Source organism: Anser anser, assembly GCF_964211835.1.
Source record: "Anser anser genome assembly, chromosome: 9".
Lineage (NCBI taxonomy): Eukaryota > Metazoa > Chordata > Aves > Anseriformes > Anatidae > Anser > Anser anser.
In genome coordinates, this window is record NC_139729.1 from 16,375,823 (window position 1) to 16,401,711 (window position 25,889).

The 25,889-nt window shown below is 46.5% G+C and overlaps 2 protein-coding genes and 1 long non-coding RNA gene across 19 annotated transcripts in view; 2 read left to right on the top strand and 1 right to left on the bottom strand.

Moving 5' to 3' along the window:
• The window catches only part of LOC310904546 (putative cation-transporting ATPase 13A4), a 42,964-nt gene extending 35,093 nt beyond the window's left edge, over nucleotides 1–7,871 (top strand). For all 15 annotated transcript variants that reach the window (XM_083849474.1, XM_083849475.1, XM_083849477.1 and 12 more), the window contains 7 exons: nucleotides 908–1,004; nucleotides 1,746–1,818; nucleotides 2,371–2,545; nucleotides 2,992–3,206; nucleotides 4,398–4,486; nucleotides 6,142–6,222; nucleotides 6,703–7,871. In XM_083849474.1, coding sequence (XP_083705600.1) covers nucleotides 908–1,004; nucleotides 1,746–1,818; nucleotides 2,371–2,545; nucleotides 2,992–3,206; nucleotides 4,398–4,486; nucleotides 6,142–6,222; nucleotides 6,703–6,924 — 952 coding nt within the window. In that variant the 3' untranslated portion in view covers nucleotides 6,925–7,871. The remainder of the gene's footprint in view (nucleotides 1–907; nucleotides 1,005–1,745; nucleotides 1,819–2,370; nucleotides 2,546–2,991; nucleotides 3,207–4,397; nucleotides 4,487–6,141; nucleotides 6,223–6,702) is intronic.
• Nucleotides 7,872–8,240: 369 nt separating this feature from the next.
• On the bottom strand, nucleotides 8,241–15,651 carry LOC310904554. The gene is made up of 3 exons (XR_014588441.1): nucleotides 15,313–15,651; nucleotides 13,813–14,350; nucleotides 8,241–10,326 (listed from the first exon to the last, which is right to left on the bottom strand). It is a non-coding gene; the product is annotated as an uncharacterized lncRNA (long non-coding RNA).
• Nucleotides 15,652–15,966: 315 nt separating this feature from the next.
• The window catches only part of ATP13A5 (ATPase 13A5), a 31,443-nt gene continuing 21,520 nt past the window's right edge, over nucleotides 15,967–25,889 (top strand). For 2 of the 3 annotated variants that reach the window (XM_083849490.1, XM_083849491.1), the window contains exons 1-7: nucleotides 15,967–16,219; nucleotides 20,180–20,353; nucleotides 21,337–21,483; nucleotides 21,691–21,761; nucleotides 21,838–21,918; nucleotides 22,472–22,541; nucleotides 24,338–24,472. In XM_083849490.1, the coding sequence (XP_083705616.1) occupies nucleotides 16,157–16,219; nucleotides 20,180–20,353; nucleotides 21,337–21,483; nucleotides 21,691–21,761; nucleotides 21,838–21,918; nucleotides 22,472–22,541; nucleotides 24,338–24,472 (741 nt within the window). In that variant the 5' untranslated portion in view covers nucleotides 15,967–16,156. The remainder of the gene's footprint in view (nucleotides 16,220–20,179; nucleotides 20,354–21,336; nucleotides 21,484–21,690; nucleotides 21,762–21,837; nucleotides 21,919–22,471; nucleotides 22,542–24,337; nucleotides 24,473–25,889) is intronic. The other variant, XM_083849489.1, reaches the window with a different exon arrangement.

Genomic DNA, 25,889 nt, shown 5'->3' on the forward strand with positions numbered 1-25,889 from the left:
ATATCCTATGCAAGCAAAACATTAGCATCTGTTGTGCCACTCCCTTAGTTAAGTTTTGAAAAAGGTAAGTTATCTGCTTCTTACTGAGGAAAGTAGAAGGAAGCAGGGCTGTGCCAAACTTAAGCATTTGTTGCGGTGAATATCACAAGCTGGAGGAATTCATTGTCTAGAGCCATGAACTTCATTAGGAATAGCATTAGCATTGGGTCTGCAGGTTATTTCATCATGGAGTCTCTTCCTAGAACTTCCTCCAACTGCTGCTCAGAGGAGTACCTCTGTCTGATGTTGTGAGCTGCAGTGAAGCTAGGAATAGACACAACAACTAGCCTAGTCCATTGCTCTAACCACTAAGCACAGTTTTCTGAGGAATCTACAACGTTGGATAGGAGTCTTCCTTATTCTCGTGGGTTTTCCTCTAAAATCCCAAAGGCATTTGATATTGCTGTGAAGAAGGCCAGGGTCCCAGTTTTGCTTAGTTGCCAGATAAATAACTCGGAAGGACTTGGAAAGAGTCTTTTACTGTCATTGGATACTACATGGTCACTGCAGGAAAAGAGGACTTGTCATTTTGAACTCACCAAGCCGCTGCTTGGCTTTGTATGCTTTTCCTCACGTGGAATTGTTATCTGCACTATTAGTATCAACAGGAAAACTTGCCGGGATAAATTGTAGTGTTGGGAACATGGTTTACTGGAATCAAGCTGTTTTGCTTGCAGCAAGATTTCTGCAAGTGAAGATTTTACTTTTGTTCAGGCCAGATTTTATTTATTTCACCTCCCAGTAAAGAAAGTAGTAGAGCCTTCTGTCCTTGTGACAAATGCCTTGGTTTTCAACTGCACTTTCAGACGACTGGAAACGGGAGCAGACCATCACCTAATTGTTGTCTTTTATTCCTATTCTCACACAGGGAAGGTCGTGCTGCCCTGGTCACTTCCTTCTGCATGTTCAAGTACATGGCACTGTACAGCACCATTCAGTACCTTGGTGTCCTCCTACTGTACTGGGTATGTCTTGGGAATATGGGCCTTGTTCAATAGAATGGGATAAGCTACTGTTCCTTTGTAGGAGAAACATGGCATAAGAGCCACAATAAAACTAGGATACAGAGGTTTACCTGAGCTGCAAACTTCTGTGACATGATCTTATGGTCCTTCTGTACACTTATCTGAAAACTGAATTCTTCTAATTAACTCCAGCCAATGGGCTCAGGATCTGCTCTGGGCAAAAAGAAGGCTGAGATATTAAATGGTATTTCATATAAGGACATATGTCTGTGAAAAGGGAGAATCTGGCACAAGCATATGCTGTTGCAATTTATTCAGCATTTAAAGCATGAATTAGCTTGACAGTAAGCAAAATCCCCTGGAATGCCTTAAGCCACTTTTACATGTCTCCTTCCCAACTAGAGAGGAGGGCTTCACATTCAGAAGTCACGCAGCACTGAGAAAGGATGTGTCTCTTCAAAGAGGCTTCTTTTTTATCACACCGAGTGAACTGGGAGTGTCATTAGTCCGAACAATGCACAAAATGAGAGCATTCACTGCAGGCCCAGTGATGATGAATCTATTGGCAGGGTAGTGGATTGTGCGGTCCCTTTATCTGCTCAGTAGCGTACTCTTGGAATTTGAGAAGAAACAGCAGAGCATTAGCTCCGTGAAAATAATACGGCTTTCTGGAGATGATATAAACAAGCCGACAGCAAATGTCTGATTTGTAATGTTTTTTCTTTGTGTTCCTCTTTTCAGCAACTAAACACCTTTGGGAATTACCAATTTTTGTTCCAAGATCTGGCTATTACCACTGTAATTGGTGTGACAAGTAAGCCCCTTAGTCATCCTCTGTATTAAGAGAATGGATCTCACATATTTTTAACCTCCTTGGAAATGTATATTCCTATGTAGAGAAAGGATGGAAAGAGACTGTGTTGACTACTTGACATTTAGATAAGTAAATAAGGCATCTTGTTTGAGAAGAGAAAGCTCTGAAATGGGTAACTCGTAGTGGTGCAGTTGCTGAGCATAAAGAAACAAAAAATCCCAAGACAAATTTGACAAGTGACCAAAAGAGAACAGAAGAGCTGGAGCATATCCTTATAGCATTGGGCCTGACAGTAGCCAAATAAAATCAAAATCTAACATTTGTTTTTGAAAAATGCCTCATGATAGACAGATGCCATTAATTAACCCATTCTGTGGCCAATAAGATTTTGTAAGAAAATAAAGCTGTGTTTTGTACTTGATATAATATTTGTATGTGCTATAGTGAACATTACGGAATGTAAAAGTGCTGGCCATTGATAGCAGTCAGTAATACACAGCAGCACTGCTGGTATTTTGGACACACTAGTAAACATGCCTGTACATATTTCAGTGAGTTTCACAGATGCCTACCCAAAGCTGGTTCCCTACAGGCCTCCTAGCCAACTCATCTCACCCCCATTGCTGCTCTCTGTTGTACTTAACATCCTCTTCAGCCTCAGCATGCAAATTTTTGGATTTGTGATGGTGCAGAAGCAGCCCTGGTATTCCAAGACGGATATACACAGGTAGGTCCCCTTCTTGGGACTTGGGTGGCACAGGGCAGACAGAGACAGGTCTGCGTGATACTATTGATCAGCTTGACTATAGTGTGGATGGGCAGCTGCAAGCAGACCCTCTGCTTCCCCACCAGCTGCTAACAGAGTAAGCAGTGGTGTCTGCAGGTCCCTAACCTCTCCAAAAAGTGCAGCACAGTGCTAGTGGTAAGAACACTTCTGATGAGCACTAAGAAGAGCATTGGATTGCTGGGAAGACCAGAGTATCCATGTAGGTTTGAACTCAGGCTCTGCCACGTTCAGTAGGTAAGACTGGGGGCACTGCCAACAACGTACATCCTTGTGACAGCAGGAGCAAATCATGATGATGAGGAAGGATGCCTGATAGTGGTGGTGGAAGCCGGATGAAATGACCAGGACAGAAATCATTCTCTGACCGGAGTGATGCTTTTTTACAGCGCCTGCCTCTCATTAGACAGCCACATGGAGAATTCTTCCTCTGTTTCCAGCCTGGGCCTCCATGGGATGGGAGATGGAGCCCTTAATGAAGCAGACAATGGCTACAAGAGCTATGAAAACACCACAGTGTGGCTACTGAGTACCATCAACTGCCTCATTGTTGCTCTAGTGTTTTCTAAGGGAAGGCCTTTCAGGAAACCTATCTACACAAACTGTAAGTGTGGGAAGGGGGGGAGGGATCTGTGAGTTGGTCAGCTCATGAAGTCAATTCACTAGGGCAAAGTTAAAACTTGACCAAAGTGATGCCAGCCAAAAAAGTAGGAACCCAATAGTGGATCCCTAAATCACTAAAGGTCAGCTTTTCGGAAGTTTTAGTCTCAGCGGCATCCTTTAATCAGCAGCTCTCTGAGCTGGGCCTACTTTTTGTGCTTCTGTGCTGCTAAAAGTTTGGCCCAGACATTTGGGTTTCTGAAACAAACAAATGGAGTTTGATAAAAATCGGTGGAGTTGTCTTGCAGAAGCATCATGGTACTCAAGGCAGCCATATTATGTTAGAGCAAACTGTAATGAAGTCTAGTAGGCCTTTTCTGTCTCTGAATGACTGCCATGAATGGAAGGTCAGCATGTGATTTTGAAGTTCTGGAAGTTGCTGTGAGGCATAGGAGGGCTATTCTTTTTGTCTGTGGGACAAGCTGTCTCTCAGGCAAAGCTGTGTTCAGCTCTTTTGTGCTAAAGTACTAATTTAATGCCGGAGGGTTCATGGCTTGGATGTTTAGGTACAGTAATAGTGAGGAGGGGCCTTTCCTCCTAGGTAGCAGAAAGGTCATCAGTATTGGGAAAAACTCGAGTGAGTGGATGGAGGGTGAAGTCTGGCACATGCCAGCTGGAGAAAAAACTGATTTGCATATCATTGCAATATTTGCCTTGGGGGGGAGAGAGGGTAGATTCTCAATTACTCAGACTTTTTAGATTCTGATCAAGAGTGAAGTCTTGATATTATTAAAATGGAGGGCAGAGCTCCTAATTATATCGACAAGAGCAAGACTACATCCTAGACTTCTTTCTGAATGACAGGAGATAATGAGCTTGGTGTGAGACTTGCTGAAAGGTTCTCTGGCTTCTCAGTGTGAGAGGTCAGATCAAATGATCAAAATACTCTTTTGACATTTTAAATCTATGCGTGCAAGGTTCGTCCCAGCCTCATATATATCTGCTTGACTGAGTGAAGCTGGGGTTTTACTCTGTTCATTTTTTCTTTTGCTGAAAATTCTTTGTTATCTAATGGGTTATCTTTTTTTTGAGTGTTTAACATGGAAAATTATGGTTACAATCTTCTGTAGTAAAGGCAAGCAGCTGAAAGTGCTCATATACCCGTGGTTTTATTTACTTGTTCTTGTCCCTTCAGATGTGTTCATACTGGTGCTCACGGGGCAGCTGGGTGTTTGCCTCTTTCTGGTGTTTGCTGATATCGATGATCTCTACTCTAAGATGGATGTGAGTATTGTTCCACTGCACGGCCAGTCCCAGTAGAACTGCACTGTGACTGTTTTTAATAAAAGGCACAGATTTCTGCAGGGATGTTTGGCACCTCTCGTGACAAATCAGATTTAAAGAGATGGATTTTAGATGATGAGATTGAAGAACTTTCTGGAGACTTGGTAGCCCCACAACTATTAGGATATTTAACAAACCAAGATCTGTGCATTCTGACAACTGGACAGCTATACTTCAGCTTGATTGTTTCAGTGAATTGTGCATGCAGCAAGAGACGCCATTGCTAAACTTACCATGATTGGTATGTTGTAGCTTGATAGTTGTGAAGCCAGAAGAAAGGAGCTAGGGCCTGCACCTTTAAACTAAAACACCACGCAATTCTGATTCTCAGCCTGTGCTGCACACAGTTCCTCTTGAAAATTCAGCATTCTCAGCAATCTTCGGTACTCACTCCCCAACATTTTCAGGCTCCCTGTCTAAATGTCAGACAGCCTGTAATTTCCTAAAGCAGCATTTGGGTTTAGAACGGCTGTAGAGGAAGACTAGTGAGGCTGTCATGGCAGATGATTTGTCTTGGTAAGTACCAGCAGGGCTTGGTTTATTTAGTCTGGCAGAACACAAGCTGGGAGTTGCCTTGTGCAAATTCATTCTAGGAGAAGTGCAAGGGAAGGGTAAGATCTACATCGGCTGTAGGACAGCATTGTCAGTAGACCCAGCCATTAATATGTTAAGGCTGGAAGTTGTAAGGAAGATGTTAATATCCTCTGCTGTGACTGTCTCACAGCCTTGTACTAGGAGTCACGGGAACAAAACAACAAAAGAAATACACAGCTGCTTTTTTTTAGTACATATGTTAACAGAACGATGAAGTGTGGTGGCTTTGGATAACAGGTACTGAACACGATGCTGCTTCCACTCCTGTATCTGTATATGAGAGCTGGCAGGTGGATTTAGAAATGGAAATAATGAAAGAAACAGAAACACAGATGAGAGTAACATACCTGGATTTTGAACGCCAAGCAGCCAAGCACAGCTGCCTCACCTTGTTAACAGTTTAGAGAGCAGAGGCTGAGCAGGCACACCCAGTTAAAGACTCTGCCACGAGATGGCACTTGAAAGCAAGTCTTAGTCCTGTTGTGGGCTGTGGTGGCACAGGACAGTGTCAGCACTGCAGCCGTGAGGGGCTAAAATGCCTTTGGGGAGAACTGCAAATCTGGGGGGCTTGCACTGGATTTGCTGAGAAGTCAAAAGGAGGGAGTGGCAATAAGAAACCGCAATAGCCTAGCCCTGAAGAAACTGCTGATCCAAATTTTGGATCTGAGCTGCATCTCCAAAATAAGTTGAGCGACAGCCAGAAAACCATTGCTGCCAGCTATGGGAAGCTGGAACTGGGTTTGGAATTAGAAATACTTGGAACTAATTTTGATATTAGGAAGAAAGGAAACATTTAGATTTCCTGCTGCTGTTCTGGAGTACAGTTTTCTCTGCTGGGTCATAAGTTTAAATGTTTCTTTATCAATAATTCCTCAGGATAAGTAGCAATATTGGTTTGTCAGCAATGTACAGCCAATGTGGGATTCTGGCTGTTGATGACACAAGCTCCCACCAGTGCCTAGCGTGCACACATTGCTTACTGGCTTCTGCTTTCTTCCCAGCTTGTTTGCACCCCCACCACCTGGCGGATCTCCATGGTGATAATGCTTGCAGTCACACTCGCCGTGTCCTTTCTTGTCGAGGTGAGTGTGCTTCTCTGAATGTGCCTGTCACACTATCTGGGGAGACAGCAGGGTCAGGTCCCACTCTTTCTCCATCCTTCTCAGTCCAGCTGGGGAATATCCAGTAAAACTGTTGCTGCTACCTCACACCTCCTCTCTTTCTTCAGAACCCCACATCTGAATGACTGGATGTAAGGAATGCCAGGCCCAGCTACCTTTTCTTTCCTCTAGTGAATAGGATGTATCAGACCCTGTCCCAAGTCACTGAACGATGAGGAGTCTTTTGGTGTTTTCTACTCAAATCCTGCAGAATCTTTCTGGTGTAGAGCTCTGGTAGAGCTGGTATGAGAAGTCCTCAGTAACAGGCTATGTGAGGGATGTGGATGAACAGGAGAGTGTGGGAGATCTAGGTCTCCACTACTTGCCCTGTGTCCTGTGGATGAAGAGGAAAAGCTGCTGTCTGAGTCCTCCAAAATTTTCCTTTTGCTCTTTCTTTTACAGGAAGCTGTCATTGAGAACAGAGCCTTGTGGCTGCTGCTGAAAAAGACTTTCCGGTACCACTCAAAGAGCCATTACAAGAGGCTGCAGCGGGTGTTAGAGCAGGACTCATCCTGGCCACCTCTGAATGAAACCTTCTTCTCAGATTCTGTGGCAATATCAGTAGAGGAAAATATGGGAGGCCATAGCAATCCAACATTTGACAGCAATGAGGGCACACTCTGAAGGAAACTGCGGAGGACACATCGAGGACAGTTGCAGTTGGCTATAGAAGGACTATCTCAGAGACATAAGAAAAGAGGAAGGATTGACCCACTGCTACCCCCCATTCTAAGCCTAACTGGTCCTGGCTCATTTTTTAATCAACCAGATGCAGAAAAGCTGGCTAGTAGCATGAAGCCATAACACTGTTATCTCCTCTCCCTTCACCCACATAGGAATGGCCAGCTGTACATGGAGTAGCCAGTTGAAGATTGTCCAAGTGCCCATGGTTGAAACACCGTTGCTGCATCCTTCTCATGAGCTGCATTACGCAGTGATGTCTTTCAGGGATGCTTTTCTCATTGTGCTGAACTTCTGCAGTATGTAAATGCAACAGCACCAAGCATTCCTGCAAGGTTTATCCAACCAAAAAAATCAGCTTCCACCAGCATGTATTTTCTTAGCCCTCTGATGCTAGGCTGACTTCCTGCTTACCACATTTTACAGCTCTGTCCGCAGCTGGGTACAACAAGACATCAGTCAGTGAGGCTTAGGACCAAGAAGAACAGTTCATTCTTTGGATAAGGTCTGTGTGGGGAAGTTGTCCCCTCCAACTGACTGCACAATTTGTTTTTCACAGCTGTAGCTTGCCCATGCATTTCCTGGGTAGGGTTAAGGAGCACTTTCTGACCACTTCAACACAGGAGATTATATGTTCCCACAATCCAATGCTAAACCGGGCTTGCATTGCCACAGAAACTCAAGGAGTTGGGCAGATTGGGAATCATGGTAAAGACTCCTTTGGTCTTTTAAAGTAGCACTGGAAAACCAAATGCAATCACTGGAGATTATGCATTGTTTTTATTCAACTTGTCTATTAGAACTGTGTTTGAAAAGTGTTTAGCATGCATAAAAAATAACTATTTTTCTAAAAAGAAAAAGTTTCAACTTGAATAAAGCATTTATTTGACTCAGAGAATTTATTTCCTCATTTTAGACAACTTTGACACAAGTAGATGGGTTAAATACCTCCTAACCTACTGCAATTTATCTAATGGTAAATACCTACCACAAGGCCACATAATGTGACACAAACCAGAATTGGTTCACATTTGTTCATGAATATCTCTCCAAAGTTAAGAAGCATTCCCAGTTTGCAACAAATCCCATTGGTAGGTGAAAGCTAGAGGTTTTATTTCTTGCTCTATGCAGTCCTTGCAGCTTCAGGAGAAAGCATGAGAGTAGGTTAGTGGAGTTATTCCCGCCATCTGCTGTGTGGGGTACAGTAACAATTTCCTTGGAGATCAAATTCACTGTCCTATTTGTGAGCTCCTGCACACAAGAAATACGTTGCTGCATGTAACAAACTGGCAGCTGCAGTAGGCTGCAGACTAGGCAAATATTTATGTCACAATTGGTAATAGTATAGAAGTGTCAATTTTGGCAAACCTATGGAGTTTGTAGGGTTGACAAGACAAAGACCTGCTTGCCTACTGCTGAAATACAGTCTTACCTGCAAGGAAACAGAATAAAGATGCTAGGTGACATTTAACCTATGCCAGTCTTTAAGATGTCAATCTTTTGCTCCTGTGCAAGTCCAGTGTCTCCAGTTGTAGTGTGGCATATTTTATCATCTTCCCTCACTCGCATCAGCCACAGTTTGATCAGCAGAGCTATGTGGTCTGTCACTGCTGCACTGAACTGCTTACACAGCTTAACTCCATGGCAATCAGGAGATAGGTGATGTGTTACGCACATCATTGCTGCAGAGAGCTGCGCATACAGACACATCAAAGCTCCCATCTGCTCCCTCACTTCTGGGGGGACATCAGAGCTCCCAGTCCACATCCCCATGCTGGGGTGGTCTCTTTTTTTGCAAATTCTGGGGCGGTGTAAGGGCAGACAGATTGACAGCTCTGGATGTGGCTTTGACAGTCCCTGTCTGCAGTCCAAGCTATTCAAATACAGCGGAAAAAAATCCCCTAGAGGACCAAAGATCCAAGCTCACTTTCTCGTCTTGTGACTGGCAGAGGGCACCGGTTGGACAGACCCCAGTGATCTTCGCCAGCAGGCACTGTCCATCCTGGTTAGCTCTCTTAAACTAAAGCAAAGGGCAGGCTCCCTGGAGCCCAGCCAATCCACTGAGCCACGCAGCCACTCTTAACAGCTAATGTCAGAATTTGATTTTTCTTTTGAAATACAATTGTCCTAGTCAATGAAAAAAAGATTTTTTTTTTTATTTTTGTGCTCCACTTTCTTTTATTTGTTACTTGTTTATTTTGATACAATCATCACAGTTTCTGTCTACTACTCAGCATGCCAGATCCCAGCCAACTTGTCAGCACACACAAGCAAAGGAGGAAAAATGCTAAAAGATGCAGACCATCGCCAGTAACAGTTGTAGGTGTGCAATAATATTAACAGGTCAAAACCTTTTACAAGACACACCAGTTTTCCACTCAGGTACCACCTTTTTTTTTTTTTTTTTCCCTAAGGAACTAGATGCACATCACAGGTCTTCAGGGGGATTACAGACGGGGCTGTGGAAACAAAGTACCTGCCAAGAATCAACCAGGAAAACAAGGCACCAGGAGCTGGTACCTATAGCAGCCAGGTCAAGGAAAGGAAGCAAAGAACTCTGTTGCCATACAGTGCAAGTGCCTGATGCCAACAATTGAATTTAGAGGACTCATTACTCTCTCTTGTAACATCTAAACTGGGTCTTGCCAGCCCATGTTCCCTGGCCCAGTGGCCAGCAGCCAGGCTGTGCAGCAGCCCTGACAGCAGCACCCCTGGGCACCGCCGGCTGCCCTCTCCTTCCTGCACGGCCCCTCCAGCCCCACTCCTCCTCCTGAGTGCCACTGCACAGAGCTCGCTGCTTGCTCACTGCTGACACACATGTGCCTCGAGCTGCCCCTCGTGGTGCTGTTATTGCTACTGCTAAAGCTTTCCGACCTTTCAGGGCACAGATGGTATGGGAGCATCCCACCCTCTCCATATAGACAGAAGAGCAGGAATGTGGGCACACCAGCCCGTGGCTTGGCTCCAAGGATGTAAGCAGGGCATTCACCAACTGGACCGGTCATGCTGCCCCAGTGACTGGGTGGTCAGTGAGGTCAGGCAAGTATATGGTCCAGGGAACAGCATAAGGACACGTGGAACCTTCCACGCCAGTTTTGGTGGCCACATCCTGGTGATGGAGGGTGCCTCTGCGGGGCTGCAGGCACCATGGCGCTGTCTCCAAATTCTGGGTACATCGGCAATGCCACAGGCTGATGATTGTCTTCCTCTGCCTGGAAGTCGGGCCACAGGGAATGGGCCTGGGTCACTGACAGGATCCTCAGGAGAAATGGAGAATGTCCCAGGAAGGCAGCTGGAATGAGTGGCTCATTACTGGCACGTGTTTGGTTCTGTGGACTGTGAGCGCTGGAGAACACGCCAGGTTGTTACAAAGCAGAGATTTTACATGCTTGTTCTAGCTGCCTTTTAAACTTCTAGGGAGAGGAGATTGATTATTTGAATGGAATATTTTGTGCCTGATTAACTCTACAGATTACACTGAATACAGCCTGACTTATTTGCTGAAATAAATATCAATTTAATTATAAATCTTTTTTTGTTTGTTTGTTTTGTTTTGTTTTGTTTCTTCTTTGGGGACAGAGGGTGCTGTTTTACTGCCTTCTGTACATTACCTGCTGGTTTCTTTATACAGCAACAGAGTCTTTTGGCATGGCTACAGCTTCACATTTCCTTACAGCTGAATGGACACATGGTCCTTGGGCAAAAATAGAGCTTTAATAAGTGCACAAAGGAGAAAAAGAACCTGAACAGCAGTAAGGTTGGACATGCTGTGCACCAAGAAGGAGAGTTCAAATTGCGAAATGTGAGAGGATGAAAAATGCAGGCAAGCCCCAGCACGTCCCTCACCCATCTTTCTTTCTGGGCTTCCTACTGCCCTGCGGTGTGGCTCTGGACGGCGAGCTCTTTGTCCTGCGGATTTGCCTCTTCCAGGAGCTGCCAAGATCCCCTGTGCTTGACTAAGCAGCTGGAGAGGGCCTGGAGATGTGTCTCCAGGAGCTGTGCAGGGCTGGAGTTGAACTGAAGAGCTCTGGATTGCCCCTCAGCAGGGTCTCCTTCTCCGTTGCAGTCCAGCAAAGCTGTGGGCCCAGCCTTCTGGTTGGGCTTGTCGGTTAGGAAGGTCGTAAATGCTTCTCAGTGTAACCCCCTGTGCAAAATGAGGGCCCTTGCCAGGCATCTTGGGGAAATGGTGGCAGAGGCAGAGCTCTGAACAAGCTCTCCAGGTCTCTCACCTTACCCTTGTTGCCCTTCTCTTGCTGTCTGAAACACCTGACTCTGCCGTACATCCTCAGTGCCTGCCAAAGTAAAGGCAGAGACCCACCAGAGGCAAGCTGCGCAACCTGCACCACCCCCCCTCCCCCCGAGCACTGCAATGTCCTCCACACGAGCAGCCAGGTAGCCAGGTGGGGTGAGCAGATAACCAACAAGGAACCTGGGCAAGGCAGCACTGTGTTTTAGCTCCAGATCCAGGAACCACACGCAGAGTGCCCAGGGCTCCTTGAAGAGCCCCTCTGTGGTGCTGCCTTGGGCACATCCCACCACCTTCCCCTGTGGACACAGGGCCCTGCAGTGCTGATGCTGAGGGTCCCAGCCGGGCTGAGCCCAGCAGCGCTGCCTGACAGAGATTCCTTGGGAATAGCCATGGGAACAACAGGATCTTCCTGGAAATTGAGCCACCCCACCACTGCCCTGGGCAGCGCTACCAGCAGGTGAAGAGAAGGACTTTCAGGTATGCTGTGACTCAGGTTTGTCTTGATTGTTCTCTTGTGAAATGGAGATTGCGAAAACAGCCCATCCTGGTGGGTGAGGGGCTCAGAGCAGCAGGTGCTTGTGCCGGGTGAACAGACCTGGGGAAGGGGCCTTATGCATCCGGCTCTCCCAAGGCAAGGCACCATGCCATGCCCCTCATTAGCAGGATGGACTCGGGGATGGGCAGCAGGCCAAGGCAATACAAACTTCCTCCCCCTCCAGCCACTCAGGGCTTGTCACCATCAAGAGGTCTCATGACTGTCCAGGCTCTTCTTCCCTGCCCAGAAGGGTCCCAGCGCCATCCTGTCCCAGCACAGAGCAGTGTGTGAGGACGGCCTCCCAGAGTCCACAGGGCTTGTGCGGACAGCAATGGCGTCCCGCCCTTTGGCCTGAGCGTGACAAGGCCGCTGTCAGCAGACGAAGCTGCTCCCGTTGCATCACAGGGTTTTATGTTCTTCAAGCCCATCTGCATGTTTTGTTTGCTTTGCTAGTGAGTGATGTACTTTAGAGCAAACTTTCTTCCTGGTATGTGCAGGGGTCACATCTCCCCCTGAGGGGGATCCTGCAGAGATCACACAGTGGGACCTGACGTGGTTACTTTGCACATCTCCTGCCTCTGAGGCAAGACCTGTCCTTAGATCACCCTTGGCAAATTTTGTCCTAGCTTTCCTTAAAGCAGGGACAAGATTTCCCCTGCCCTGGGTAGCCTGTTTGAGTATTTAAATACCCTTTAAGTTAGAAAATCTTCCTAAATATCGAACCTAACTCCAAAAATCTAATTGTTTAATCTAACGAGAAATTAGCCTGGTTTCTCCTGGTCTCTGACAAAAATAGGATTAAAAATATAGTTGACGGTCTTCTTTTGTGTACTATAGGAGTTTCTGTGTTTCAGTTCAGCCTTTTCTATTCTAGTTTAAACAATCTCAGTTATTCAACGCTTCCTCATGGGTCATGTTTTCCCAACTTTTAATCGTGTTACCATTTGCACTCTCTCCATTTAGCTCACACCTTCCTAGAGCCTGAACTCTAGCCGAGACCTTGCTAACACCAAGTCGAGTGGAATAATTTCCTCCCGTCTCACGGATCTCACTGCCCTCCTGTATCTGTGACTCAGAATGACAGTCACAGTTTTGGCAAGGGGATACTCAGCCGTGGTTAGCTACACCTCCTGCTCTGGCATACACTTACACCACCTCCCCATTTTTTTGGTACATTTTTCCTCCAGCTACTGAGTGCAGCGTTTTACTGAATTTCATATGGTGACTCCATATGGCTGACATGCCCAAATCATGCTGCTTTTTTTCCTTCCTCTAAAGCAGATGCTTCTACCAGCTCAGTGTCATGAGCACATTTCGGTTGCCTTCTCCATCCTATTATCCAGGCTGCTATCAAAAATATGAATATTTTGGGTTCCCCTGGGATGGACAGCAAACCACTGACAGCTACTTTGAGTTCAACCCTTCAGCCCATCATGAAAGGATCCTATTTCCCAGTACCCTCATATCTCTTGAGGAGCTCTATCAGAAGCCTTACTGAAGTCTAAATATGCCACATTAGCTGCTTCTCTCTTATTCCCTGGAGCATCTCCCTGTCAGGGAGGAAATGAGATTGGTTTGATAGGATCTTCCTCTGACAGATCCATGTTAGCTGCTCTTTATCACTTCACTATCCCCTAGCTACGTACAAACTGCTTAAGAGTTTTCTCTTGCAGCCTTCTGTGTATTTAGGTTGGGCTGACTGCCCTGTAATTCCCCGAGCCTCTCTTTTTCACCTTTAAGATGTTGGCACCACAGCCTGGTGGGACTGGGGCTGGAGGTGTCCCACCCAGCTTGGAGAGCTCTTTGTAAATGTGCTAGCAGTGGGCAGCCTGCTACCCCACACGAGGGGACTGCTGAGACTCCAGTCCAGAGACTGGAGATCATATTGATGTAAATAAAACGCACCTCACCCCAGGTGACTGAAATAGAGAAATCTAACGAAACCACCCTGCTAATGATGCCTTGCATGAGTTCCCTTCCCCTGGAGAGTTACAGGAGGCGTTGGTTGGTGTTAAGCAACCACATGCTTGCAATGGTTGTACTTTACCTCTTTGTGTACAAGCCTTTCGCCACAAGAAGGTTATAGAGGACACAGATGGACCTCATGAAAGGCCAAGGTGCCAGCACTACACAGTTCCTCAGATATTAGTGTTTCTTCTTAAAACAATAGAGTGGAGTGACCTGCAAGTGTATCACATCCTGGCTGCTGCGTGAGAGTGGCTGGCAGGCAGAGCAGTGTGGTGGAGGAGGTTGGCGATGTCCCCTCAGAGGAGAGGGAGAGGCAGAGGGGACTGTGTACTGATGTTGAAATCTGACTTCAGCCAGATGGCTCAAAATGACAATGCTTAGGAAAAAAAAGAAGGGGAAAAAAAAAAAAGAAAAATATGCATTTTCCTACCATCACCCTGATTTTTCAGGATTCTTCAGTGTTTGGTCCAGCTTTGCTGTTTCATGGATACCACTGCAGCTGCAGACATGGATCTGGCTGGACCATGCAGGGCCATCCCCAGGTAGACTGAGGATGCAGCAAAGTGACAAGTGCTCTTAGCTCATCACAGTACCAGACAGCCTGGCCTCTCCTTGCTCTGTTTCAAAGAGAAGAAATACGGATAAATAGTTTTATTTCTAGCAGTCTGCCTAGTAAAAGATGCTTCTCTCAGTTGTTGGAATATTTTCCAGGATGAAGCTGCAGATAGAGGGAGAACTGGTGGACTTCAGACAAGCTCTGCAGTCTCTGGGTATCATTCTCTCTCCTACCTAGGGGAAGAAAAATTTGGAAGAATTTCTGATTTGCCATCACAAAGATTGCACAAAGTCTCTGTTCTATGGGGTCTAAATCCCCTAGGCTCATCAGTGACAGCCTCCCTGTGGCTGAGCCAAGAAGGGTTTTCTAGCAGTCTGAGCAAACTCAGGGCCATTGCCTCTCTTCACACAAATATGTAGCTTATTCCAGTTTATTCCATACAGCACATTTCTCCTGCTTGGATAAATGGTCATTTTCAGGCTTTGTGACAGAAGGAGAATGGGAGTGAGACAGAGCAATTTTAGGATAATGCTTGGAAAATGTCCCTGACAGCGGGGGCGCAGGAGACTGGAAGGTGTGTAGTGCGGCTGTGCTGCCCAGCTGGATCCCAGAGGATCCACCCAGCCCCTTTGCTTGCCTTGTATCTCAGGCAGAATTTGAAGCAACATGTAGGTTTGAGGGGACGCTCAGAGCTAGTGGGGGGGTTCAAACCAGATCTACCCCTGCAGGTCAGTGCCCCAGTATGCATGTCCACTGTGCTGAAGCCAAGTCCAGACCCAGGCACTGCGACCTTGTCCCCAGAGGAGATGCCTCTTGCTGACACTCTCACAGGACAAAGGGGTTCTTCGGGTATCAGATGATAAAATGGCAACAGACCATGGACTAAGTCTGATGGATTTTATTTTAACTACATACAACAAGTACCAGTATAATGAAGCCTGAGCAGAATGTGAGCAATCTAAGCATAAGCAAAAGGAAAAGGGAAAAGCCACCAGGCACAATACCGTTAACGATTAATCTTACCTGCTGATGAGCCAGAGTCAGGAAACTTGCTGACCTCTCCTGTTCTCTGTCATGATGTTAGACATCCCCTTCACCAGGCAGCACTGCTGGACCAGCCAGTGAGAGCTACCCCGAGCTGGTGTTGGGGCACTCTCTTTGTGGGATTGAGACTCCGTGGCTACTGCATGCTTAATAGGATGGCATGAGATTTGTCTTTTATACAAAGGCCTGAGAACGAAGCTGGGCATGTTTTGGGTAGCTGGTGATCCATAAATCTGATAGTCTTTTGATGTCCTGGAGGAGGACATTGTTTATGCTAACGTTTTTCAGACTGTCACACAATTGATCGCAGGTTCCTTTACATAAGCTGGTTATGCAAGCACACAGTGCCAGCCAGCTCTTGCATTGGCCTGTGCCATACCTGAGGTAAGGAGCATCTCACCACAGGCATCCTGCAGGGAGTGCCTGGTGCTGGCCTGGCTGCTCTGGGGCCAGCTCACTGCGGGGCTGAGGCACCCTCCCACCCCTTTCCTTGCCCCGTGCCTTGATTTCTCCCTGGCACCAGACCACAGACGCCCTCCCTCTGTGCTCTGCTCCAGCCTGTCCCACCCCGGTGAGCACAGCGATACCAGGAAGCAGAGAAATGCACGTGTTACACAAGCCAGGCATTTAAGGGCTTTACACGTGAGGGTGGATTTTCCTCCCTCTCCTGGGAGCATAATAAGAAATGTGTGCGTAATGAGACTTTCAAAAGGCAGTGGAAAGGACAGCAGTGAGAGCTGGCTATAACGCTGCTCCGAGCTCAAGCTTGACATTGCATGACCCCACCAACAAGGACATCCAGGGCTGAAAACAAGGCAGTCAGATGGAGGAAAAGTTTTGGAAGGATCATTACATGCTCCTCAACAAGGATGAAGAAAATGAGCTGGTAAGGAGTGGGGGACTGCGGTGGTTTCTTTGTGTACCTCTTTTCCCACATGCTTCTTTTGGATATGCCTCTGCTTCTTTGTTTTCACCCACCATTTGGGCACCGTCTCTTCAGCATAGCCTTGGTGAAGGCAAAGCCCTGCATCAGTCCTTGCTGACTTTGATTTTGGCCAAGCAAGGGCTGAGGAACATAGTACTTCAGTCCAGAGGCATGGACCGTGGAAGAGACTTCTTTGCCCACCAGAAGTCATCTGGCCATGGAGCAGTGTCCCTTTCCCCCCTCTTTATTCCATTGTCTTTTCCACCCTAACTGTGATTCTCTCTTCTGATAGGTACCCTTCCCATATCATCATGTCACCAGAAAGCAAGTCACAGGGAAGGTGCTAACAAATGAGCTTTATCCTCGATCCTTCTCTGAAGCAGCATTTAAATCTCTTCTTCTGCCATGCAGGGTCTCCGCTGCTTAGCAGGTCTAGGAAAATTGGGCAGATGACTGAAGTCTACTGCAATTCTCGTGAGAGAAATCCGTTTATGTCTTTTACAGCAGCATTTACAGAGCAAAACTTTGTCCTTATGGGCTTTTAATTAATATTAATTGAATCTACATCATATTTTTGATTGTAACTGATTATTGACTATTGATCATTGATTATGCGCGGCAGCCTGAAAGGGCTGCACTAAAGGAGTTGGAAACTCTTCCTCTGCTTGCTAACGTGGACTGATTACTCTGAGCCAGGTGATTGTGGGAGTAAGGCCTTCCCCTCCAGCTGTCTGTGCAGGGAACAACTGGAACACAGGTGTTCTCTGTGCATGACGTGGGCACAGAAGTAGATGCCTCTGCACAGGTGTAAAATATATATGCATGTGCATATATGCATGTGCAGGGCTACATGCATATGTGATGCATGCACTGGAAGCGCAGAAGTGATCTTTTCCCACAGTGGGATCCTCTGTCCTCTGCAAGCAGATGGACGCTAGCAGAGGCTTCCCAGCATCTGCTCAGTGTCACTGCCCAGCCTTGGGGACTGAGAAAATGCCTGCACTATGGCGATGCAGGCACTGAGGGCATGCACAGGTGGGGTAGATGCTGCCCCACAGAGCACACCTGTGTCTCTGCACCAGGTTTGCTCACAGGGCTACTAATAGTGGTGGGGCTTCAGCACTGCTGGCTGCCTCTGGTAAATCCCTGCTGGGTTTTGCCTGCTGTGTGTACAGCTCAGACTAGGGAGCTCGGGCTGGCTGAAGTGGGCTGGATTCAGCACAAAATCAAAAATGTGCCCTGGGAGACAGGTAAGGATTCAGCAAGTGATCCTCTGTGTCATGCATAGCTACAGGCAGTGTCCTTCAGGGTGTCACTAGCTGGTGTGGGGAGGTGGCCCTCCAAGCATGCATGTTTCTATGAGCTTAGGAAGCAGTGGCAGTACCAGCTCCCTAATGGGGATGGAGGGCCAGCAAGGGTGGCTGGGGGAGGCTGTTGCCACAAGCAGCCCTTTAGCTGGGAACCAGTGCTCCCAGCTGAGCTGCACCCACCTCCAGGAGATGCCTCCCTCACCCCATCCAGCCTGTGGCTGCAGCCCTGCTGGCAGGGAAGGGCCCTGGCTCTGCCCTGGAGGCTGCTGACACAGCATGCATTGTGCAAGGCTGCCTGGCTTGAGCTGGGCATCGCTTTTTGTAACACATCCTCTTCCTGTCTTGTTTGCTTCCAGGTGCTGCACTTCTTGGGGACTGTTCCTCGTGCAGGCAGGTGCTGGCTCATCAGGGCAATCCTGCAGTGAACAGGGGTTCCCACAGCTCTGGCTCTTGGCACAACCTTGTGAGCACTGAGCGTGCAGTCTCTGGGAATGGGCTGTGTGTTAGCAGGGGTTCCCTTGTACCCAGCTGGTGCAGGGTGGTCAGGCTGTTCAGCTGTGTGTTGTGGCTGTATCAGAACTGACTGCTCTGTCCCTCTGCTTGGGCTCATGCCTGGGCTCAGCCCCATTGTGGAGTTGAACAGCTGGATGGGCAGCTCCCAGCCTTGCACCCACCCAGCCCTAACACTGTGGCTCTTCTCAAGCTTTGGCTGAGGTCTTGACTCTCTTCACTGCTTTGTGGGTGAGCTGTGGTCCCAGCTATTGCACCAGCCTTCCTGCTTTCCAGGCGTGCTTTTGTCATTTATTTGTAAAAATGTTGCTATTTAAAGGCAAGCAAATGAAGATTGCCGTGAGTTTCCCTAGCTGTGGACACTGGTTTGCCCTCCAACCCTGCAAACAACATCTGTGGTTATTGGCTTAAACTTTGGTGCCCTTCAAAAAAATATTTTGCATGTTGCACCTTTAAAAGCTGCAGTGCTGTTTTGTAATGGATTTTGCTAGCTGGTACAAGGGCTGCATGATTATCTTTATTTCAGCTGAACTGCATTGATTTCAGCTTAGTTTATGTTGATTATGATCAGAGTTCAGATAAATCAAGTTAATTGCTCACTTAAAACTGAATAGGTGCTTACTCCACTGCTTTTTAATCACTTTAAAATTATACCTGAACTTGAACCTGTGTAATTGTTGGTACAAGCCCTCACCAAGGAGCTCTGCCTTGTTGCGTATTCTATCCTGTAAAGTGCCAGCCTTCCTTCTGTCATTTCTCTGGTGTGTAATTCAGATGTGGGACTTCCTCATTTTTATACTTTTTACATTTTAAAATAACATTTCCCTGCCTCTTCTCAAATGCAGATGCTGTGTCAATAGCAGGTTATGCTCCCATGTCACATTGTGTAGTTTAATTGGCAAGCTGCTCTGGAAAACACCCAGACCCTGCAGTGTAGCCACACGTAGATATAAAGGAACATTTCCTTTTACTGCCTACTTCTGCCTACAACTGCAGAGTCACTGAAAGCCTCCTTGGGGGCAGGTGCCTCTCGCTCCAGTGGCCACACAGTGTGGGTATAGCTACATGAGCTCTGGCTCGGGTGTCTCACCCAGGTGATGGTGCAGGGCTCCTCCTGCAGCTTCTTCCAGGGGCCTGTCCAGCAGCACCCCAGAGCAATGAGGGTGATGCTGCGTCTGCTTCCCTGCACCCCTGCCCTTGCCAGCAGCCCTGGGGGATGTTGCTGGGCTTTTTGGGGCAGGGAAGGGAGCCGAGAGATGGCCAGGAAGCACCCTGTGTGGGGAAACAAAGGGGATTGCTGCAGCAGAAAGGGAGACACCTCACTGAGGCAACGGTTTTATTTCCAGTGGAAGCTCCAACACAAAAATGAAATAATTGTTTGTTAGGTTTTCACTTCAGCCTTAAACAAACAAAAGCTCTTGTCCCAAGTAAGTGTTTACACAATTTACACTAGTGTGGGTGTCACAGAGGGAGCCCCGCTGTGGGGGCTGCCTGGGTTCCTGCTCTGGTGCCCAGGGTCAGGCAGAAAGGCACAGACACGGCTGCTGGTGAGTGAGTGGGGCATACAAAGCCAAAAGGGCCCTTATGTACTCATTTTCAAGGTACAGCATGCATGGTGGAGGGTAACACACCGGTAGGTACAGTACCTGGCACCTGAGAGGACTTGCGTGGGGCTCGGCCATTTTCTCTACCCCAGGCAGAGTCTGTTCTGTTCCTCCTCTGCAAGGTGGGCTTTGGCACTGAGCTCACATGGAGACATTCGCCTGGGTTGCAGGCAGGTGCTGACACTGCAGAAAGGCATGTTACCGTGACAGGTCTCGAATTTAAAAGCTCCAGACCAGAGTTAATTTCTCAGAAATCCTGGGAGAGCTGACGCGAGACCACTCCTCTGTCGGCAGCAGCCTGGCATCCTCCTCCTTCCAGCAGCTCTGCGTGCTTAACTATGCCATGTCAATCAGCAAACTCTAATTTCCTAAAATGACCTCAGGCTGCTATGAGGGCCTCAGTCACCAGTGTTTCTTCTCAATAAGCTCGAGCTTTCTGATGAACAAATGCCAAGGTCAAGCTTGTTAACAAAGAGTGCTTTCTCTTTGCTGTACAGGAGATTTTTGGCTACAAAACCCAAGGCTGCCGCAAGGCCTTGTGCATTGCTGGATACATCATGTCCTGTGGGGCTCTGCTGCTGCTGTTCTACTGGAAGCCGGAATGGGATGTGTGGGCAAACTGCATCCCCTGCAGCTTGGAAGAGGCGGACGTAGTTCTGCTCAGAACCACTGTAGGTTCACCCTCATACCTTACTGCTGTTTGCAGAACCTATTGCTTTCCCAAATGGGGCAGCTTGTCTTCCTGTGCCTGCATGATGCAGCAGGCTACTAACACTCCACATTTGGAAGTGTAGGGGCAGGGATGAGTCAAACTTCAGTGCAGCTCTGCCTCTTCCCATCCTCTATGTACAAGAGGTAGAGCCAACTGCCTTTGCAGGAGGGCTCATCTTCAAAAATTGCATCTGGTAGTAACCTTTCTGCTTTGAAGTTATCAGAGAATGTTGAGGAGATGGGTTTTGGAGAGCTAGATTTTAGGCATTAGTTGTATTCTGGGACTCCAACACTGTAAAGTAAAACCTAACACAATTCTATCAAAGCAAATACTTAAAACACTTAATGGTCAATATTGCAATGATATCCCTAATATAAATGCACTCCAACCACTAAAAGAGTAATCTATTGCTTATTGTAACTAGTTAGATGAGACTAAAGTGATTAAAGGACAATTCAGTCTGACAAGTGCATCTGTAACAGTAAAGCTGAGTTGCTGTTAGCTGTGGATGTGTGAGAAGTAACACAGCATTATAGGAGATCTGCAGAGCACAGGAGCTGGTGCTGAGGATTCAATGTCCACACTAAAAATATTTCAGAAAGCTTTTACTTCCAGCTAGCTCTAGTCTGGTCCACAGACTGAATATCCACCCAGTAGCTATTGAAGCACATCTGGCTCGGTTTCATCTTCTCTGAAATTCCTCCGAAGCATGAATCACAGCAAATGGAGATGACTGTGTGATTGACTTCAAAGTGCTTTACTGATCGGTGCTAAAGCACTGATACCCAGCATCCCTGTTGCTATGGGCTTACATTTGCTATGACTACAATGATGCCACAGTGCTGCTGTTCTCTGGGAATCTCATATGTACTTCTCAGAGTCAGGAAGCATTATCTCAGGCATCATTTGGGGTTGTCAGTAAACTGGGCTCTATTTCCTTAGGATGAGTTTCAGAGATACACCCGGAAGAAGGTGACCTGGATTGATTTGTCTGCATTGCCACTGCCTGATGGCAGTAATTCAGAATGTCCTCTCGTAGCTGATAAAGACTCTGTTATAAACAGAGCTGCAAAGAAGCCACAATTAAAGGTAAGGAGAAATATGGCAGGAAGATGATGGGTGAACTAAGGAGTCAAGGCACCTGGAGGCTCCCCAAAATGCTCTGTCAGCATCTTCCTGCAAATCCTGTTTTCATAAGCTGAAGCTTTCTCCTAAGACAAGGGGAACTGTTTCTGTAACATAACGAGGTGGTTTTCCCTGAAAGTCAAAAGGAATTTCTGCTGTTTGATCTTGCAGGTGAGATGTATACAGGTGCAGAAAATCCGTTACATTTGGGACTTTTCTGTAAAACAGTTCAAGAGAGTTGGGTGAGTGTCAGCAACCTGTTATAAAATACTTTATAGTGAGGGAGTCCCCTGTGTGAACTCTCTTCTGTTCACCCAGATCATTAGAAGACAGCAATACATGTCACAGCATACACCACAAGTTTGGAGCTGGCCTGACAAGGGAAGACCAGAAGATCAGGTACAGTCTACATATGAGTTGATACCTGAGCTAATAATGACCATATGACCTATTAATTCTCTGTATTAATTTCACGTGAGGTTCTTGCTACTCACCATAGTAGTAAGGCAGTGCAAACTGCATGGGTGGCATTCAGGAAGGTGCAAAATCGTTATCCCCCACACCTTATTGAGCTTTTTGTGTTCTGAGTGATGCCAAAGTAAGTCTGGGGAAAACACCACCAGTTCCAGCTTGGGTTCAGGGCACAGCAAGCCTTGACTGGCTTACCTTGCCAGCATCTCCTTAAAAGCCCTCCAGAGAGCTCATCATGGGACTTAGCAGCAAACTGACAATCTTTTCAACAAGGAAATAGCAAACTTCCGCCTCTGGGTAAAATCTTCTCAGATACAATAGCTTCTTGACAGATTTATTTGTCCTGCTCAGCCAACTGTGTCCCCCGGGAGTTACTTGTTTAGATAATTGTTAATATTATTTGGGCACACAGCTTTCTGTATGAAGTCTTACCTGTGTGACTAAGCTATAACATGGGGAACTCTTCTCTACCTTCCTACAGGCAGCTGGTGTGTGGGCCTAATGCCATTGAAGTTGAAATTCGCCCCATTTGGAAGCTACTTTTTAAAGAGGTTAGTAAGTCAGACTGGCGTTGAGTAGGACAGGTAGGAAGTGATTTTGAGACTTTGCCTGGGCACTCTGGGATGGAGCAATTGATGCTTCATAGGCATGAGACAGGAAAGTTGATGAACCTCCTTTATGTTTTAACAGTCCAAATGCAGTATAAAACATCAGAAATTCTGCTGCTGGGCTTGTGGCCTCAACAGCAGTGTAAATCAGGAGTGTGCTTAAAACACTTGCAAAATTCTTGTAATTGCTTTATTCACCTAGCAACTTCCTTTTCTCCTATGGCATAGAGGCAAGGCACACTTTTCCTTTGTCAACAAGGACATACTGCAAGACTATCCTTCCTCCACAGAGGAGAAACCTAACACATCTTGTGGATAAGAGAGACACGTGGATGGTTACTGGCTGAGTTTGCATATTGAAATGGTAGACAAATTTTTTCCAACCTGTAAGCAGAGGCTTTGCATACAGGATATCATGTCATCAGTGTTCACATTAACGGATTATGGATACCACATCAGTATTTCTAAAATAGAAAAGAGCTATGAATGATGGGGCTCCAAGCTAGTATCTGTCAGCACATTTCTAAACTTCAAGAGGAGTTTTTTGAAACCCCACAAAATACATGAAAAGCTCCAGGGCCCCTGAAATTGGTTGGATTTCATATCACCAACTTTTCAGTGCCCTCTGGAGATGGTCTTGAAGAGAACTCCAGTGTAGCACTCTAAAAAAGTTTATTTAATCTGAACTTTGCACTTCCATCCAAGTCTGAAGCTTTGTGATTGAAATATTGATGGTGGTGCCTGAAGGCAGAGTGGTCCTCGTAAGCTGGTGGTATTTCAGTCCAGATACAGCGTCAGTGGTTGAAGGCTGGCATCCTGATTTAGTGTCTGTCTCTTTGTCCTAGTGAATGTTGAAGAGTGCATTAAATTTTCATCGAGGGACCAAATTTGTCAGATGAATAATTCAATTCTAATCCTTATGCAGACAGCTCTTTTGGTGGCTATTTTAGTTATATCAGTTCTACAGAAAAGTCTGTCACTCCTTCAGACACACTGCATAGTGGGCAATTCTCTGAAAAATTTAATCTAACTCTTTTGTTGTTAGTTATGTACCACAATAACCACAATTATATTCTGAGTTGAATTTCAGTGGGGCTTGTTGCCTGTTTTAGCATAATGCATTATAGTGAGTGATGACCAGTATTGTAGAACTGTCACAAGGTAGAGTAGCCAAAAGTATGAAAGTGAGAGAAAATCAAGCCTTCAATTTAGCTGTAGTCTGAGACTGATGGCCCCACAGACCCTTATTTTTTTTCTGAGATTTTTCTTCTTGTAAATAAGTATATCCACACTGACATTCTTACATCACAAAATATTAAAGACAATTACTGCAATTCATTCTTCTTCCCTCTTTCTCTCCCATCTGTGTAGAGATTACTTAGAAACAGCAATGTTAAGGTCACCTTTGTTAGATACAGTGAGAAACCAACTGACTAAAAGTCCCTTAAGACTGACTTTAAGTTGCCATCCTAGTTGCTGCTGCACAGTTACTGGTTAGCAACAGCTTTTAATTACAAATACCATGAGTAACATGTAAGCTGGTAAACTCAGAGATGGGGGGCTATTAATGCTCTAAAACAACCATGAAAACATTGTCTTGTGATGGCAAAACAATCCTTCAAGTTGGTGTTGAAGACTCCTAGACATAGTAATGAAATGTTCTCCCTTCTTCCTACACCCCGTCTCTGCTGCCCAGTGTTATGTCCATCCCCTGACAACTGTTACATTTCTGTTTGCAGATTTTAAACCCCTTCTATGTATTCCAAGCCTTCACCCTCACGCTGTGGCTGAGCCAAGGCTACATTGAATATTCGGTGGCTATCATAGTCCTGTCGATCATTTCTGTTGGCCTAACCGTGTATGACCTTCGACAGGTGAGTGCCGTGCGGCCTGCTAGCGACTACTTCACAGCCACAATAAGTAGCTATTTCTGTGCTCTTTCTGGGTATTTTTTTCTTTTTTATTACTCTGTATTCTGATGTATTGCTGCAGATTTGTTACTACAGAAGAGTAAAAGGTAAAGACCTAGTGGTCTTGATCTTCCCAAGAATTAAAGAGGACTGAAGTCTTGACACGTGGGGTTCATAGGACTTTAAGACGGTGGACTGCACCCATGAGTCTGGTTGCTACTGTAATTTCAGGAGACTTGACTTCCTTTAAGGTCCGCTGAATAGTGGGGTCTTAACAGCAAAAAGAAGCGTGACTTTTTTTTTTTTAAATTCTCAAAGCTGTTCAACACTTCTGTCACAGATTTTACTGCTTAGAAGCATTTTCTAGTAGTCTCAGCTCATTCACCTTTTGACCTAAAGCACTCATCTGTGATGGCTGAAATCTTCAGCCTCTGTGGCAGAGAAACATAGATCAAGGTGAGCCTTACACAGTGGCTGCATGCCAATGAGTCTCCGCATTCAGGCAGGTGAGGTGTCTGCAGCTTCCTGCTGAAAGTGCAGAACACTTGCAGGGAATTTGGAAACCACTTCCTTAGCCTCTGAGCTCATTTTAAATAAACAAGGAAGGCAAAAACCACATGGTAAAAAAGGTGTGATAAGGAAGAAAAGAGAAAATATACAAATGAAAATACAGAGAAAAAGTAAAGTGATAGGAACAGAAGTCTGGCAGGCAACATTTTAGACTGTTCTGGATTTTACTTACTGCATTCCTCTGCATTGTCAATATTTAAAAGCAAAAAGGAACTGAGTCCTGGTGAATGTTTTGTTAATCTGCAGGAAGAATGCAGGGATTAGTGGACAGTGCTGAGGAGCACAGCTCCCATGGATGGAGTGACATGTTGCAGGTGGTGCTGGGGTGATGGGAAGGCAGCCATGGGGTGTGAGGGGCTGGCAGTCCTGCTCAAAGCCAGCCCGAGCACTTGTGTGCTGCTTCAAAGACAGGCACAGCTCACGTTGCCTCCAAAGGCACTGCTCAAACCAGTCTTCCTGCACTAAATGACTGGTCAGGGGCCAGATTCAGCCATGGGAATGGCTTCTTGAGCCAGGCATACAGCAGGCTGCTTTGCGAAATGCTCCCTGGGGGAGGTAATGACTTGTCTTTGGGGGAGTTAGCTGTGGGCTGAGCTGACCCCTCTTTTCCATGGGCTGCTGGGGGGCACAGCATGCTCCTGTGTGGGTCTCTGGGCTTGAGGGCCTTTGGGCAGCGTGTGCTCACTGCAGTGCTCTGCTGACACGGCACTCCATGCACCACGCACCCTCGCTGCCAAGGGCATGCTTGTATTGCTGCCTTGTTCCAGCCTCATGCCGGTCTCAGCGAGCACTTTGTGAATAGCTGGGGCTC